Raw genomic sequence first — 17,041 nt, forward strand, 5'->3', positions numbered from 1 at the left:
ACCTGGACGACCAAAGAAAGGGCACAAAAAAATGTTCACAGTAAAATCATCAAAACTTTACTAAAATAGATTGTAACACAAGGAAAATGCATCAAAGAAGGACCTAACACGGTCAGTGTTTTGGCAGTATGCCTTCCTCGGGGAAAGGGGGGTGGGGGAAGGATGGAATTAAAAGGAAAAGGAAGAATGCCACCTAACAAAAGTATGCTGTCTCAAAGCCCTATTTTTGTACTTCTCCTCCGTCTCATTTGAAAGCTTTCTCACTCACATTCTTTGAGCCCTATTTCTCTTTCATCAGAGCTTTAGGACCAATGCATTGATCTTGATCACTGCTTTCATGAGGCAAGCCTTAGAGAAGTAAACCAAGTGATCCGAGTAGGAAGAAATCTGAGCATACCTTCCTGCTGCCCCTTGCCCTGCCCCTTTTCCCTTTACTACAAGTTAGAGAATGACACGGGGACAAAGTTTTCCCCCATCCCCGCGGGAACTCATTTTCCCGTCCCGTTCCTGTGAGTTCTTTTCCTGCCTCTGCCCTGTTCCTGCAAGCTCCGTCCTCATCTGCACAAGCCTCAAGCACTTTAAAATCATAAGTGTTTGAGGCTTGTGTGGTTAAGGCCGAGCTTACAGGAATGGGCAGAGATGTGGACAGCGATAAAACTCATGGGGACGGGAAGGGGACATTGAATTCCTGGGGGGATGGGGAAAATATTTATCTCCATGTCATTCTCTACCACACTGTCTACATTCTCTAAAACCGAAGGACATATGGTTAACTCCTGGATAGAAGACAACTTTCAGCTCAAAAAATTGGCCCAAATTACTCCCCACTTTGTCTGTATTCTTTCAGAAGCTCCAAAGAAAAGCCAATATCATTTAATGCTGCTTTGATTCATTTGCGAAGCAAATCATTCTAGATTTATACCCTGGATGTACTGTCTAATAAAATCTCACTCTTTGGCCTTCAATCTCACTCCTTGGCTTGGTAAATCTCACTCTTTGGAATGATTCACCCATGGCATCTCTGCAAACTATGTGTTGCATCTTGGCTACAAATTCTAGCTGAGCTGATCCCACAGTGCAGATCTGCAAAGCTGACCCATTCTTTGAAAATGCTCAGTTTTAGTGCTGCAGCCTAATGCAGATGAGAGGAACAGTGCCAGGTATAACACTAGTTGGGAGTTGGCAACCCGGCCTACTTTTTTTCATAGCAAAGAATGAATCTTTGCTCATAATCAGTCTGCCTGTTTAATATAGTTACATCTGTTTAAACTGCACTTAGGTCAGTGCCCAGTATAAATTATCTTTCTCAGAGCAAATCTCCTTTTTAGTTAAGAAGAGATTTTATACTTTAAGGCAATTGAGATCAATAAAATATTTGAGGAATCATCTTTTACACTTTTTGATTCATTCATTTGTAATTTCCTGTTTAGATTATGGAAATATAATTTATAAGAGGTAACACAGACTAATATGAAAAGGCTTTAAGACTGTTAGAAAGTATTAAAAAAATACAATCATATTACACTACTTTTACTGAAGTTTCATTGATTACCTGTCTACTATAAGATTAAATTTAAAATTCTTATTTTAGCACAAAGGGGTTTTTTTAATGAAAAAAACCTCCTAATTACTCGAGTAATTTTACCATTCCTCATGCTCCATAAAGACTTTTAAGATCATTTCAGGACTATCGAATGATTATACCATTAATATCTAGGGCTCGTTGGGATTCTACTCCTATTATGTGGAATTCCTTACCTAAAATTATTCAGGCAGAAGTGACCTTGAAAAAATTTTAAAGATTTTATTAAAAACATAGGGCTCCTTTTACAAAGGTGCGTTAGGGCCTTAACGTGCGGAATAGTGTGCGCTAAAAAGCTGCGCGCACTAGCCGCTACCGCCTCCTCTTGAGCAGGCGGTAGTTTTTCAGCTAGCGCGCGCTAATCCGGTGCATGCGCTAAAAACGCTAGCACTCCTTTGTAAAAGGAGCCCATCGTTTTTGAGCTGATCTGGTTGACTTTAATAAAAATGATTTGCAAAAAAAAAAAGAAATTCAGTCCAAGGTGGAGTGGAAGATCTATTAATGTACTGTGAATCATGTAGAGGTTTATATATGTATATTTTTTTTCTTGTGTGAATGAGGTAGGTCTTTTATTCTTTTGTTATGGCATTCTTTTCTGTTTACAAAATTGGTTTTATTTTGTGAACTACCTAAATCCTGTTGGGTTAAGTGGTATATCAAATTTCAAATGAACTGTAAACTGTATTTTGATTTCTATACTCTTCTCCATCATTTTCACTCAATAACCTGAAAATAAGGGGCTACATGAAACCAGTAAAAAGGAGATATTCTGCAGTCTTTAGAATTCTGTTATACAGCCTTCCTCTGAATAAAATTAAGGGCCACAATACAGAAAGTACTGCTAATGAGAATTTAGTCCTCTACCTTGCAAACATAACCCATAAAACAAATGTACACTTTCCTGGAATTAGAAATTTAGTATGCACTAGGGATACCTCTGTCCTGGAGCCTCAGTTCAAGGATCTGTCATTCTGAGGTGCCAATGTGTCAAGACAACTTGACATCTGAAAAACACAGCATTGCAAAATACATGACAGCAGGTCTTTGAAAATCCTCTTTTTTTTTTTAATAAATGGTACACAAAATTTGGACAGGCATCAAGGTGAGCTAAACATGGAAATCCAGGTACAATTGAAAAACAGCACGTATTTCTATATTTCTGGTAGTGTAGTGTTCCTGAATACAAAATGTAATAGTTTGATTGTGCTGATTTGCTCCTTTGAAGTTTCAGTAAGATTAGAGCAAGGTTGGGATCTGCATATTCAGAATATGCATTTAAATTACTTTGATACCCTCTGTGCATTGATGAAGCTAGACGGTGCATGTTTGTGGATGCTGTGTTAATCTTTGTAGTATACAGTATATGGTTAAAACCACTTCCAAATTAAAGTTTGTAAAGCAGCAATTTCCCTTCAAGTTTCAAGTTTATTTAAAATATTTGATTTGATCGCAAAATCCAAGTCCAATGCAATTTTCATTTACGGCTCCTTTTATGAAGGCGCGGTAGTGGTTTAACGCACGTTATAGCGAGTGCTAAAACGCCGGTCGCGCTAGCCACTACTGCCTCCTCTTGAGCAGTTTTCCGGCTAGTGCAGGGGTTAGCGTGTGATGAAAAGTCGCGCGTGTTAAAACCACTACCGCGGCTTCGTAAAAAGAGCCCTTGGTTAACAATTAAGATAAAATAAATGAAAAAAAGACAATTAGTACTATTTTAATAAAATAATGTTTTGAAAAAGGGGGAAGAAAAAAAAAGGATTAAATACAATTCATAAGCAAATAAAAAGGGATAGGTAATGAAACAAGAGGTTGGGGAAGGTTGCCCACTTAATTTTCACTTAGCAGTACTTCTAGTTAAAAGCATCCTTAAAAAGCCAACCTTTTAGGAGACTTTTAAACTTACTAAGTAATTTTCGTCTCTTATGTTGGTCGGGAGCGAATTCCAAATTTGAGGGGCTGTAACAGAAAAAATCATATTCCTCCTTGAATAACTGAATTTTAGCTGTTATTTCAAGAAACTAATGTTAACTTAGTTTTCATTTTACTTATCTCTATAAATCATATAAGGGTCCTTTTACTAAAACGCATTTAGCTCTAACATGTGCTTAATGCAGAAGAAAAGGCTTACCGCAAAATGTGTTAAAGCACTTTGTGGTGATATGCCTGTCGACATGTACTAATCATGTGTAATTTATTTATTATACAGTGAGAAATGGGCATAGAAGTGTTATATCCAGTTAGCATGTTTGCGTTGGCGCACAATAAGGGCTAGACTCTGTATAGTGCAACCAAAGTTGAATGCACAAATCTGTGTGCATTGCTAATTTGCGCATGCAACTTACCCCCTCTTTTACTAAGGTGCGCTATCCTTTTTAGCGCACGATAAATATTAGCATGCGCTAATCACTTGCTAAACGCTAACGGATGCATGTTATCCTATGGACGCGTTAGTGGTTAGCGCATGGGCTGATTTAGCATGCGCTAAATGCGCACTAAAACGCTTAGCGCACCTTAGTAAAAGAGGGCCTTAATGTTTAACAAGCCAATCAGCGTCAATAACTGGCAATTAACAAGTAATAATAATAATTAGAATTTACGCACGCAGCTTTCTAAGTGTATTCTGTAAAGTGGCGCATATACATTTTATTGCACGGATCTCAAAAGGGGGCATAACCAGGGGAGAAGCATGGAAGGTTTTGGACGATTCTAAAATTAAGGCGCACTGTTGTAGAATATACCCGATCAACGCACAGCTTAGGTGCAGGTATTTAGGCCTGATTTTCATTTGCATAAATGGCTGCACCTAAAGGCACTATGTGTGATTCATTAAACTGCGCCTAACTTCAGAGGTTTTTATAAAATCACGCTAAACATCATCCTTTCGGCACTAATTATATAGAAAATGACCCTAACTAAATAACACGGAATAACACCCGTGCCGCTTTCATGGCCACATGTGCACTATGAAAATTAGGCACACATGTTATAGACTAGGGTGAAGGACAGATCCACACTCCTGACGGCTGCAATTTAAGCGCTTTTTAACGCCTGTCATTGATTGTCATCACCAGTTTAGCCAATCCACACACAAATTTGAGCACCCATCTATAGGCAACCTATACAGAATTGCCCCCAACATGTGGACATTATTATCGATGGTTCAACAGAAGGGAGGTTCTACAGAAATTATTTCTGATAGATTATGTTCTATGTTGCTATCCTCTCTGTGTGAAATGGCATTCATCTCATAATCATCTCCTTCTCTTTGATCCCTTTTTAAAATATACCTCCTTTTTGCTGTTAAGTTAATTTTTTCTTAATAAGTTGTGCTGTACCATATTGCATCATGTACTGTGGAAACAGAGCCAGATAACTTGGACAATAGTTGTGTTACACCAGTGGTCTCAAACTCAAACCCTTTGCAGGGCCATATTTTGGATTTGTAGGTACTTGGTGGGCCGCAGAAAAAATAGTTCATGTCTTATTAAAGAAATGACAATTTTGCATGAGGTAAAACTCTTTATAGTTTATAAATCTTCTCCCCCCTCCCACCGAAGGCCTGCATGTTTCCCCCCCTTCTTTGCAGCGTCCTCCAGCTTCCTCCCTGGCCTCCTGGTTTTAGTTTCAGCTAATTACCGCAGCCTGCAGAGAGGATCGCCAGTACTGTAGCGTTCCTTGCAGGCTGCCATCGGCCTACGCAGCACGTTCCCTCTGCCGTGGTCCCACCCCTCCTCTGACGTCAGGAGCAGGATTATGGCAAAGGGAACATGCTGCTGAGGACAACGGCAGCCTGCAAGGATCACTACAGTACTGGCGATCCTCTCTGCAGGCTGCGGTAATTATCTGAAGGTAAGGGCGGGAGGCCAGGGGGGAAGCTGGAGGATGCTGCAAAGAGTGGGCAGCACTAGTACAGACCACGGGCCACAAAATAGTGCCTGGTGGGCCGCATGTGGCCCCCGGGCCGCGAGTTTGAGACCACTGTGTTGTCACCAAATATCTTTTTTTTTCCCTCTCAAATATTGGGGTCCCTTTACTAAGCTGCATTAAAAGTTGCCCTGTGCTGTGCTGAGGTCACTTTTAGTATGCCTGTGAAATAGCTATATTTCCTATTTTTCCTATTAATGGTCACACACTAATTTTCCAATTAGCACATGACCATTACCGCTACCTATTCTGTAGGCAGTGAGGTCTCCTGCACTAGCCACATGCTAATCGATTAGTGCATGGCAATATATTTGTGTTAATTGAATAGCGCTGGGCACGCATGCCTACTCTCAGTCCCCAAATATACCTCCAGCGCTAAAGAATAAAAAGTATTTTTTTAGCATGTGGGAAGTGCACACATATTCAAAAACTACTGTGGGATGTCTGCGCGCACTCCAAGGTAGTGAATTTTAACCTTCGGTAAGTACTGTACATGCTAGTACATATTGCAGTTAAAGGGCCCCATTATTTCCACAAGTATCAGGCTTGCCTTGTCCTAGCACTAGATTCCTTCCTTCTAGTTAGGGGCTCTGGTCTTTGAGTGTGGATTGGAATGTCAGCTCTGCAGCCAAAGAGCACCTTCTTCTTTCTAACGAGAAGTTGACCCTGCCTCCGTCTCTCCTCGTAGGAAAGGATGCACGCCTCTTTGTGTTCAGGCTAAGCACCATCAGAAAAGATTTGGAAGAAAAGCAGATACTGAAGAGCAAGTATGACTGTAGAGAAAATAAACTTGAGAAAACAAAAGGTATTTCTTGTGCACTTTTAATACATTTTCTAGCTATATTTTTGTCATCTTAAGTTGCATACAAGGATACTTATTACTGGGGGTTTTGTTGAATAAAAAAAAAAATCAAAATATAAGAACATAAAACTAGCCTTACTGGATCAGACCAATGGTCCAGTATCCCAGTATCCTGTCAGAAGTACCTGGCAAAAACCCAAATACAGTAGAATCTGTTATCCGGCACCCATGATGATTGGTGGATACCAGATAACTGTTTTTCTGGTTAACTGAGAGTGTGTTAGTAACCTTGTCTAACACACTCTTAATTCCCCTTCTCTCCCGCCTCGAAGCACCAATGTGGCAGTGGTCCTGAGCCACAAAGCCCTTCCTCAATCCCCAAAGTGGCAGAAGCAAGCGGCGGTCCTGAAGCGCGAACTCCCTCATTCCCTCCCTTACCCAAACACAGTTGGTCAGCATGAGGCAGCCTCAAAACAGGCTGCTCACAGCCAGCCCTAGCAGGGCCTTTCCTCTGACATGTCACATCCAACACATCAGAGGAAAGGCTCTTCCAGGGCTGGCTGTAAGCAGCCTGTTTTGAGGCTGCCTCCTGCTGACTGGCTGCATTCGGGTAAGGAAGGGCGGGAACAAGAGTTCACGGCTCAGGATTGCTGCCTGCTTCTGCCAGTTTGGAGCTTGAGGAAGGGAGGAGGACTTTTCGGCTCAGGACCACTGTCGCGCAGATTCTTCGGGACAGGAGAGAGGGGGGTTTGTAGCTGCTTCAGGCTTGGGGGCTTGAGGGAGGGAGGATTAGCAGCCTAGGACATTACCACTTGTACTTCGGGGAACATTTTTTTCCCCCCACCAGCAATTTTTTTTGCTGGTTGTAAAAGAGCCCCAGTTAACCGAGACTCTACTTTAGTATCAACATTCCATGCTACTAATCCAGGGCAAGCAGTGGCTTCCCCATGTCCGTCTCAATAGCAGACTATGGACTTTTCGTCTAGGAACTTGTCCAAACCTACGTTAACTACTCTTACCACATCCTCTTGCAATATGTTTCAGAGCTTAACTATTCTCTAAGTAAAAAAAATATATATATATATTTCCTCCGATTTGTTATAAAAGTATTTCCCTGTAACTTCATTGAGCGTCACCTAGTCTTTGTAATTTTTGATGGAGTAAAAATTTGATCCACTTGAACCCATTCTACACCACTCAGGATTTTGTAGACCTCAATCATAGTCCCCTAAGTCATCTCTTTTCCAAGCTGAAGAGCCCTAACCTCTTTAGTCTTTCCTCATACAAGAAGAATTCCATCCCCTTTATAATCTTGGTTGCTCTTCTTTGAACCTTTTCTAATTCCGCTATATCTTTTTTTGAGATAAGGCGACCAGAATTGAATGCAGTACTCAAGGTGAGGTCACACCATGGAGTATTACAGAGGTATTATAACATTCATAGTCTTGTTTACCATCCCTTTTCTAAAAATTCCTAGCATCTTGTTTGCTTTTTTGGCCACCACTGCATATTGGGCAGAAGGTCTCAGTGTATTTTCTACAATGACATCCAGATTTTTTTATTGGGCAATGACCTCCAAGGTGGGATCTAGTAATTATGATTTGGGTTATTCTTCCCAATGTGCATCACTTTGCCTTTCTCCACATTAAATTTCATCTGCCATTTGGCCGCCCAGTCTTCCAATTTTCTAAGGTCTGCCTGCAGTTTTTCACAGTCTACATTCGTTTTAACAACTTTGAACAGTTTAGTGTCGTCTTTCCAATTTCCATTTATAAATAAGTTAAACAATGATGTCAGGCTTACTGGTCTGTAATTTCCCTGATCTCTCTGGAACCCTTTTTAAAGATCAGCATAACATTGACCACCCTGAAATCTTCAGGTACTACAGATGATTTTAACAGGTTACAGATCACTAACAGCGAATCAGCAATTTCATGTTTGAGTTCTTTCAGTATCCAGTCCAGGTGATTTATCATTCTGATTTGTCAATTTGGCTTAGTACGTCTTCCAGATTCACTGAGATTTCTTTCAATTCCTTTGCATCATCACCCTTGAAAACCATTTCCAGGCCAGGTAGATCTCTTACATCTTCTTCTGTAAAGACTGAAGCATGAATTAATTCAGTCTCTCCACTAAAGCCTTATCCTCCCTGCGCGCCCCTTTTGCTCCTTGATCATCCAATGGTCCCACGGATTCCCTCACAGGTTTTCTGGTTTTGATGTACCTAAAAAATTGTTACTATGAGTTTTTACCTCTGACAAGTTTCTGTTCATATTCAACTGTCCCTACTCTTCTCGGAAAGATTCTTATGCCAACCATGCTCCAATCTCCTACAATACCGCTTCAGCTAAAAAAGTTCACCATCAAACCATTCAGTGGATCTCCCCAGCTACCTCAATCTGAGGCAAACATGATCAATATTATCCAAAATCTCCTCACGCAGACCTGACCATCATTGTGCAAAATCTAAGGGGCCTGTACCATTATTAGATGATCAAACCTTGTCCAAAAGTCTGTTTGATCAATTGGCTCTCTCAAATAATAAGAAATTTGTTCATTCTTTTTCATACCCTGAAATTGTTTCCAGTTAATATTAAAAAAAAAATAAAAATAAGGGAAGTACCATCTCTCCCATGAAAAAACATTTCCTAATGTGGATTTGGAGTGTATCTCATTGCAACTTTATATCATGGCTTTTTGTCCTACATTTTCTCTTCCTTTGGGAAAGGTTTATTTGTCCATTAATAATTTTTAATGTATAAATGCCTTTAATAATAACATAGTAGATGACGGCAGATAAAGACCCGAGTGGTCCATCCAGTCTGCCCAACCTGATTCAATTTAAATTTTTCAATTTTTTTCTTAGCTATTTCTGGGCAAGAATCCAAAGCTCTACCCGGTACTGTGCTTGGGATCCAACTGCCGAAATCTCCATCAAGACCTACTCCAGCCCATCTACACCTTCCAAGCCATTGAAGCCCTCTCCAGCCCATCCTCCACCAAATGGCCATATACAAATACAGACCATGCAAATCTGCCCAGTACTGGCCTTAGTTCAAGTACCGTCCCCTTGTCCCTCATCTTCTCTAGGTATACATATTTAGGACAAATCTCCAACCTTTTTCAAAATGTTTTGAGTGAAATTATGTCATCCTTCTTTAAGGTAATATAAAGAAATAAAACAAAGGAAATAAGGTGATGCCTTTTTTATTGGACTAACTCAATGCATTTTATTATGAGCTTTCGAAGGTAACCCTTCTTCAGATCAGATTTATTTTTCTGATCTGAAGAAGAAGGGTTAACTTCAAAGCTCATCATAAAATGCATTGAGTTAGTCCAATAAAAAAAGGTATCACCTTATTTCCTTTGTTTTTTGTTTTATTTCTTTATATTACTTTGGAAAGTGGACTAACACAGCCACCACACCAGTTCTTTCTTTAAAGAATATGTTAAAGTTTAGAATTTATTTCATTGTCACTGTAAACCACAATTGGCTTTCCATGAAAATGTCTAGAAGTATACATTTGACAGGAAAAAAAAAAATAACCATTTTATGATTTTCCAGGCTGCCATTTGTATTCCATTAACACACATCACAGCAATGAGTTGAGGATTGTTGTGGCCATTCGAAACAAGCTGCTCCTCATCACAAGAAAACACAACCAGGCCAACAGCTTAAGCAGCTTCTCCACACAGTCAGCTCTTCCCGAGTCTCCGGTGGAGGAGTTTCAGTACATTAGGGTAGGTTTTTCTCCTTGCAAACATTCTAGAGCTTAGGTTTCTAAATTTCATGATGCTTCAATTCAGTAAGGATTAGGAATATCAATACAGAAAGCAAGGTAGTATGTGAGCTTAAAAACGAACCACTGTCAGTGGATTGTCCCTTTTCAAAGATATATCCACTTGCTTTCACAGATATGACTCCAGTTCAAGATCCCTTGCAAAGGATCAGTGGCATAGTAAGGTGGGGGGTAATGGGTGCATACTTTGTGAAGGGTGCTGGCACCTTACCTCTCCGCCCTCTTGTTCATATCTCTTTAAAAGTTCACTGGCGTGAGCATCTTCCACTTCCTCTTTGCACCAGCCTTAGCTCCATTCTGATGTCACTTCCTGGTCACAGGACCAGGTCGTGATGTCAGAATGGTGCCAAGGTTGGTGCAAGCAGCAGGTGGAGGGTGCTGCTCATGCCATTGAACATTTCAAGAGATACGCAGGGGGCGCACGGTATGGTGGAGAAGACTGAGGGGTGCATGGTATGGCATGACAGGAAAGAGTGGGGGGGGCGCAGGGCCTAGAGGAGGTGGCACCACCACAACAGGCACCACCCTCCCTCGCTATGCCACTGCAAAGGACAGCAAAACATGTTCTAGATTTCAAGTGGTGTTAGGAGGAAGGCAACCTCACAACCTCATGCTGAAATATGTCTAGTATTGACTGAGGTGAAAGCCCTCCCTTTGCTAAGCCATCAGCACTAAATACAACTCTGTCGGATATCCTCTGAGAAGTCTGCCATTCATGTACGACCTAATATAATGAATTTACCCCTATTATTGACTATAGGAGATTTGCCTCTCAGACCCTCCTGTGGTGATGAGCCTGGTTGATGGTCCTACTGGAGAAAATGACAACCTGATCTGTGTAGCCTATCGACATCAGTTTGATTTGGTGAACGAGAGCACCGGAGAGTCTTACAGACTGCATCATGTTGATGCAAGTAGGGTAAGTTCTGAAAACTAGTAAAAACAAAATCATAAAATAGTCAACTCAGCATTATGGTCCTCAGCATCCATGAAGACAACCTGATGCCCAAAAACCTTGGTAAGGAAACGACAATCAAGGCTAGTCTTCAGAATAGCTAATCCACAGCAAACATGCCTAAAGCCTGAGAATCATGCTTCTTATTCACCACCCCACTGGTGAGGAGAGGGGGAGGATGAGAAAAATGAGAAGGATTATTTAATTATAGCAACGTATTTACAATGAGACTAGAAAGGGAGACATTTGATATCAAGCAAACAATCAGTCCATTAACATTTTTTCACAATGTAAAGGTCGTCATGCGGTTTCTTCAGGAGCTGATATTACTGCAATATTTTTTTGGAAAGCTAGGAATTTCCAACATAACACTATTTTCTTCCTACCTCATGTTCTTCCTGATCCACTCACCCTGTCATAATACATGTCAGCCTTCCTGACAGTCAGTGTCATAATTGACACTGTAGCTGTTTGATTAGATCTGTGCAGTTGGCTGGCTTGCCATGGATTAGCTATTTCAATTCCACTCCATTTGGGAATGAGGTAGTAGAATGCTGTAATCCTTATTATTTTCTTTAGCTACATGTATTTTTTAATTATACGGACTGTTTTTTTGTGCTTTAAATAGAACTGCATGTTGTTAAGAAAAGGTTTATTAATTCAGAAGTTAATGGATTTATTGCTTTCACCAACCAATAGCAAAATGAATATGTTATGAGCATACGCAGAAATGAAACAAAAATAGTAAACCAGAGATACCATAAAGTCCCAAAGAAAACATTTCACTCACTCACAAGAATATAAGAAAAATTATGCTGAATCCGACCTGGCATCCCGTCTCCAACAGTGGCCAGTCCAGGGCATAAATACCCAGTAGATCCTAAAAAGTAAATCTATTTCCCATAATTCATTTCCAAGGATGAATAATAGCTCTTCTGAGTCCACCTAACTAATTAAGTTTAACAGACTTTTCTTACAGGAGCTTGTCCAATCCTTTTTTGAGTCCCACTATATTGGTCACTCTGACCACATCCTCTTGTAACAGCCCTTAATTATAATTTTTCTGATTTGTTTTCAGTCTGCTGGTCGTTATTTCATGCAAATTTTGTGTAATAGTCTCTCTATAAAGTCACAATGGAGTAACCTTAATATAATACGTATCAACTCCTAATCGAACTCTGCTCAGAGACATGAAGGCAGATGCCACCGCCTCACCACCCAATCATTGCAGTGTTCAATGCGGGTTAAGACTAATACTGGTGGTGGTTAATTACACTTTCACATGCCATTCGGGCTATGGAATATACATCTTATATTAATAACTTTAAGACGTACTAAAGTTTATGAGACTTAGCTTTAAAATTCACTGGTTCCGATGTGCCACGTTTTGGTACTGCTTCAGGGAACCGACAAAACATTTCAAGTTAGTTTCAAACACAGGGTGTAGTCTCGTATACTATGCACGGGTTGACATTTTTGCCAATAGTTTACTTTTTCTTAATGCTCCAAGTACCAAAACGTGGCACGTCAGAACCAGTGAATTTTAAAGCTAAGTCTCATAAACTTTAGTACATCTTAAAGTTATTAATATAAGATGTATATTCCATAGCCCGAATGGCATGTGAAAGTGTAATTAATCACCACCAGTATTAGTCTTAACCCGCATTGAACACTGCAATGATTGGGTGATGAGACGGTGGCATCTGCCTTCATGTCTCTGAGCAGAGTTCGATTAGGAGTTGATACATATTATATTAAGGTTACTCCATTGTGACTTTATAGAGTGACTATTACACAAAATTTGCATTATTCATTTTTAGTCACTCAACAGCCAAGAGTCGTTGAGTCCATTTGCCCTTTATTGTTTTTTAACTGATCGATTTCATAGCATGTCCTCATGTTCTTTGACAGGTTAAACAACCGTTCCCTATTTAACCATTCCATCCCACTCATCATTTTTTGAACTTCTGTCAAATCCCCTCTGAATCATTTGTTGTTGTATTTTTTTGACAACCTGTTGAGCCTCTCTTCATAAGAGAAGTGTTCTATCCCCTTTATCATTTTTGTCACCCTTTGCCTAACGTTTCTTAGTTGCACTATATCCTTTTTAGGATGGGAATGACCAGAACTGCACAGATTATTCAAGGTATGGATGCTCTGGGGATCTATACAAAAGCATAGTCTCAGTTTTGTTCTCCGTCTCCCTTTGTATAATCCCTAACCTTCTCTTTAGAATTTTTAGCAGCATAATCTATATAATGGCTGTCCCCCTCTTGTACTAATGCGTAGCGTGGGTTTTAGCGCCGGCAGCAGCGGTAACTGCTCCGATGCTCATAGAATTTCTATGAGCGTCGGAGCAGTTACCGCTGCTGCCGGCACCAAAACCCACGCTACGTGTTAGTAAAGGAGGGGGGTGTATTAGCATCTAAGCATCTCTTGTACAATTTTTGTATTTATTGATTTTCTGATGGCTTATGTATGACAGTTGTATGATTTTTTATTTATTTTTTTCTTTTTTTGAATGTGTGAAAACATTTTTCCTTATGGACTTGTATTGCTGGTTTATTTTTTTTATGATTTTGAGGTTTTTTTTATGGCGTTTCAGGTGGTGTGATGCTGAGTCAGACAGGACCCGAACTCCAATAACCAGATAGTATCATGGGGCCCTTTTACTAAGCTGTGTTAGGCACTAACATATGCTTAATGCAGCTTAAAATGGCATACCACAGAATGCACAGCTCTGTGGTTACTGCCAAATTAGCACGTGCTAAGTGTATACTAAAAAAATATTTTGAATTTTTGCTGAGGTGTGTTAGGGGACAGAGAGCGGACATGCCTGTACTAATCAATTAGCGCAATTACATTACTATGCACTAACTGGTTAGCATGGAAATGCTGCATGAGCCTGTACTACCTATAAAAGGGGTGGTGGTAGTGCTTACGTGGAAAATGTTTTTAACGGTTGCACACTACTAAACATATGGCCATTAATACAAAAAGACCATTGTTGTGGCTGCAATAAAAATGAGAAAAACCTGTGTAAGGCCATGTCTTACCGCAGCTTAGTAAAAGGACCCATAGTCCCATGATAGCAGAAAAAAACCAAATAGCCCATTCAGTCTGCCATAGAGTGGTTGTCCAATTTGGGTAGAAATACATACAGATTCCCATAGGGAATTCTACACCCAGTCCGATTTCCTCTGTGTCTCTCACCTAACCTTGGTTTTCATGTTTTTCACTATACATTTCTGCAGCAGGGCTGGCTCGATCTACAGACTAGGTCAGGGGTGGGCAACTCTGGTCCTCAAAGGCCAGAATCCAATCAGGTTTTCAGGATTTTCCTAATGACTAGGCATTGAAAGCAGTGCATGAAAATAGATCTCATGCATAGTCATTGGGAAAATCTTGAAAACCCGACTGGATTCCGGCCCTCGAGGAACGGAGTTGCACACCCCTGGACTAGGTGAAGCCCTTGCCCAGGGCACTGGTGATAAAGAGCGCCAAAATCCCAGTTTGGTTTACCTTCAAACTTCCAGAGGCATAGATGCTGAACTGGTTTCCTTTGTCACCAGTTTCCTGAGTCAGTGCATCACCTGGTCCAGTAAGAAGAGGTGAACCTGAGAGAGAGGGGTGATACATACTGGATTATAGCCAGGGGGCAGAGGGATAAGAGTGGAGGGAGAGATACCAGATTGCCGGGGGGGGGGGGGGACTGAATAAGTTGACCCTGCTCTGCAGGCTACTTCCAATGTTTTCACATTGATTTAATGGTTTTTACAGTTGTAGTTATCTCCAATGCTATCTTGCTACTTTTGATTATAACTGGGTTGTATCGCTTGTATTTCAGGTTACAATATACAGTCAGAGAAGGGCCTATTATTATTATTATTATTGTAATGAATTCCACTCTTATTTTGGTTATATTATTGAGTGATGACTTCCAGTCTCTGGGGCGTGTTAGGGAGTAAAGCCATTATGTTTCACGTGGCTTGCCCTGGCTGCCACAATACCTAGTTTCAGTGATATATCCCTATTGTTGTCAGATAAAAAAATAAATTTCAGACAAAACATTAACCTACTCCTTTACAAAGCCGCACTAGCATTTTTTAGCACCAGCCGTGGCAGTAAGACCTCCAACGCGCATAGAATTCCTATGAGCGTCGGAGGTCTTTACTGCCACAGCTGGCACTAAAAACGCTAGCGCGGCTTTGTAAAGAAGGGGATAACTGTTATAGGTTAATATTGCTTGATCATTTCCAAGGCACCAGCAGTATACCCAGTGCTGGAAAAATAATTGCATTTTTTTAAAAAACTAGGTGTGACACAAAGATGTATTATAGTGCCTCAAATCTAAATGTATAAAGGGGCATCAGCAAGGAGTGTCCTCATGGTTCCCAATGCATTTAAATCTCTCTCATGCACATTTGTTGTCAATATTCTGAAATCCCCACTGCTTGAGTGGGCTTGGAGGATGAGGTGAGGAACCATGCTGAACTCCACCTTCATATTGATGTCGGATGAGTTCCTCCATTCCAGTATTTTTCCCAAAGAGTAGCTAATCAGCACATCATTGCATTTTGCTTTAACACAAAAAGTGAGTAGCTGCAGTCTCCGCTCTGCCCACTACCCTTCCCATTATCATTACAGGTTAATTTTGTTGCAGCTATTGATGTGTATGAAGATGGAGAAGCTGGTTTACTGCTCTGTTATAACTGTAAGTGTTTGACTTCTGTATTACTTTTCAATAAAATTCTGTTCACTTATGTGAAATCGCAGCTATGTTCTACACTCTCCCTTTATAAAGAGAATTGCAAAGAAAAATAACATACATTCCCTGAATTTATTTGCAGTATCCACATTTATGAGAAATAAAAGAGAACGATTATATCTTCTGTGGTGTTTAAGTACTGCTTGGGCATAGCTTGGAGACTTTGGGGCTTCTCGAATCTGTTCTGAGGACTCTACAGCCAATTGGATTTTCTGAATTTCTAAAATAAATGTGCATAGATAACTCTGCATGCAGAGCATACCAAGAAAATGTGGATTTATTTCATGCATATTCATTGTGGGCATACTAAAAACTCAACTAGCTGTGGGGTCACCATCGGGGCCAGATTTGAGATTATGGGGCCTATAGGCAGAGGATAAGAGGAGAGAGAGTAGGGAGAGGGGAGATCCCTAGTCCTAATTTTTGATTCCTTCAGATTTCGGCAGCCTAGGTAAATGCCTATGTTCCCTATCCATATATCTAGCAACACAGGCTTGGAAAGTCCCAGCATACCTGGTTTGAGAATGCATTGCAGAATACCAGAGAAACATAGAAACATGATGGCAGATAAAGGCCAAATGGCCTATCCAGTTGGCCCATCAGCAGCATCCACTATCTCCTCTTCTACCTAAGAGATCCCATGTGCCTGTCCCACGTTTTCTTGAATTCAGACAGACTTTGTCTCCACCACCTCTACTGGGAGACTATTCCATGAATCTACCACCCTTTGTGTAAAAAAGTATTTTCTTAGATTACTCCTGAGCCTATCACCTTTTAACTTCATCCTACGCCCTCTCATTCTGGAGCTTCCTTTCAAATGAAAAAGATTTGCCTTGTGTGCATTTATGCCACAGAGGTATTTAAACATATCTCCCCTCTCCCGTCTTTCCTCCAAAGTATACATATTGAGATCTTTGTCTATCCTAATATGCCTTATGAACCGATTCCATCCTGTTTATATCTTTTTGACGGTACAGTTTCTAGAATTGTACACAATATTCTAAATGAGGTCTCACCAGAGTCTTAAACAAGGGTATCAAGACCTCCTTCTTCCTAGTGGCCATTCCTCTCCCTATGCGCCCAAGCATCCTTCTAGCTTTTGCGGTTGCCTTTTCAACTTGTTTGGCCACCTTGAGATCATCACATACTCTCATGCACAAAAGTTCTTCACCCCCTAAACTAGGCCAATTTACTAATTAACCCCCCCCCCCGC

General features: G+C 40.5%; 1 protein-coding gene across 6 annotated transcripts in view; it reads left to right on the forward strand.

The window, feature by feature from the left end:
- GARNL3 (GTPase activating Rap/RanGAP domain like 3) overlaps positions 1–17,041 on the forward strand; it is a 564,903-nt gene that overhangs the window by 495,233 nt on the left and 52,629 nt on the right. For all 6 annotated transcript variants that reach the window (XM_033962150.1, XM_033962147.1, XM_033962149.1 and 3 more), the window contains 4 exons: positions 6,192–6,308; positions 9,871–10,046; positions 10,866–11,024; positions 15,708–15,774. In XM_033962150.1, the coding sequence (XP_033818041.1) occupies positions 6,192–6,308; positions 9,871–10,046; positions 10,866–11,024; positions 15,708–15,774 (519 nt within the window). The remainder of the gene's footprint in view (positions 1–6,191; positions 6,309–9,870; positions 10,047–10,865; positions 11,025–15,707; positions 15,775–17,041) is intronic.

Source organism: Geotrypetes seraphini, chromosome 10 (assembly GCF_902459505.1).
Source record: "Geotrypetes seraphini chromosome 10, aGeoSer1.1, whole genome shotgun sequence".
Classification (NCBI taxonomy): Eukaryota; Metazoa; Chordata; class Amphibia; order Gymnophiona; family Dermophiidae; genus Geotrypetes; species Geotrypetes seraphini.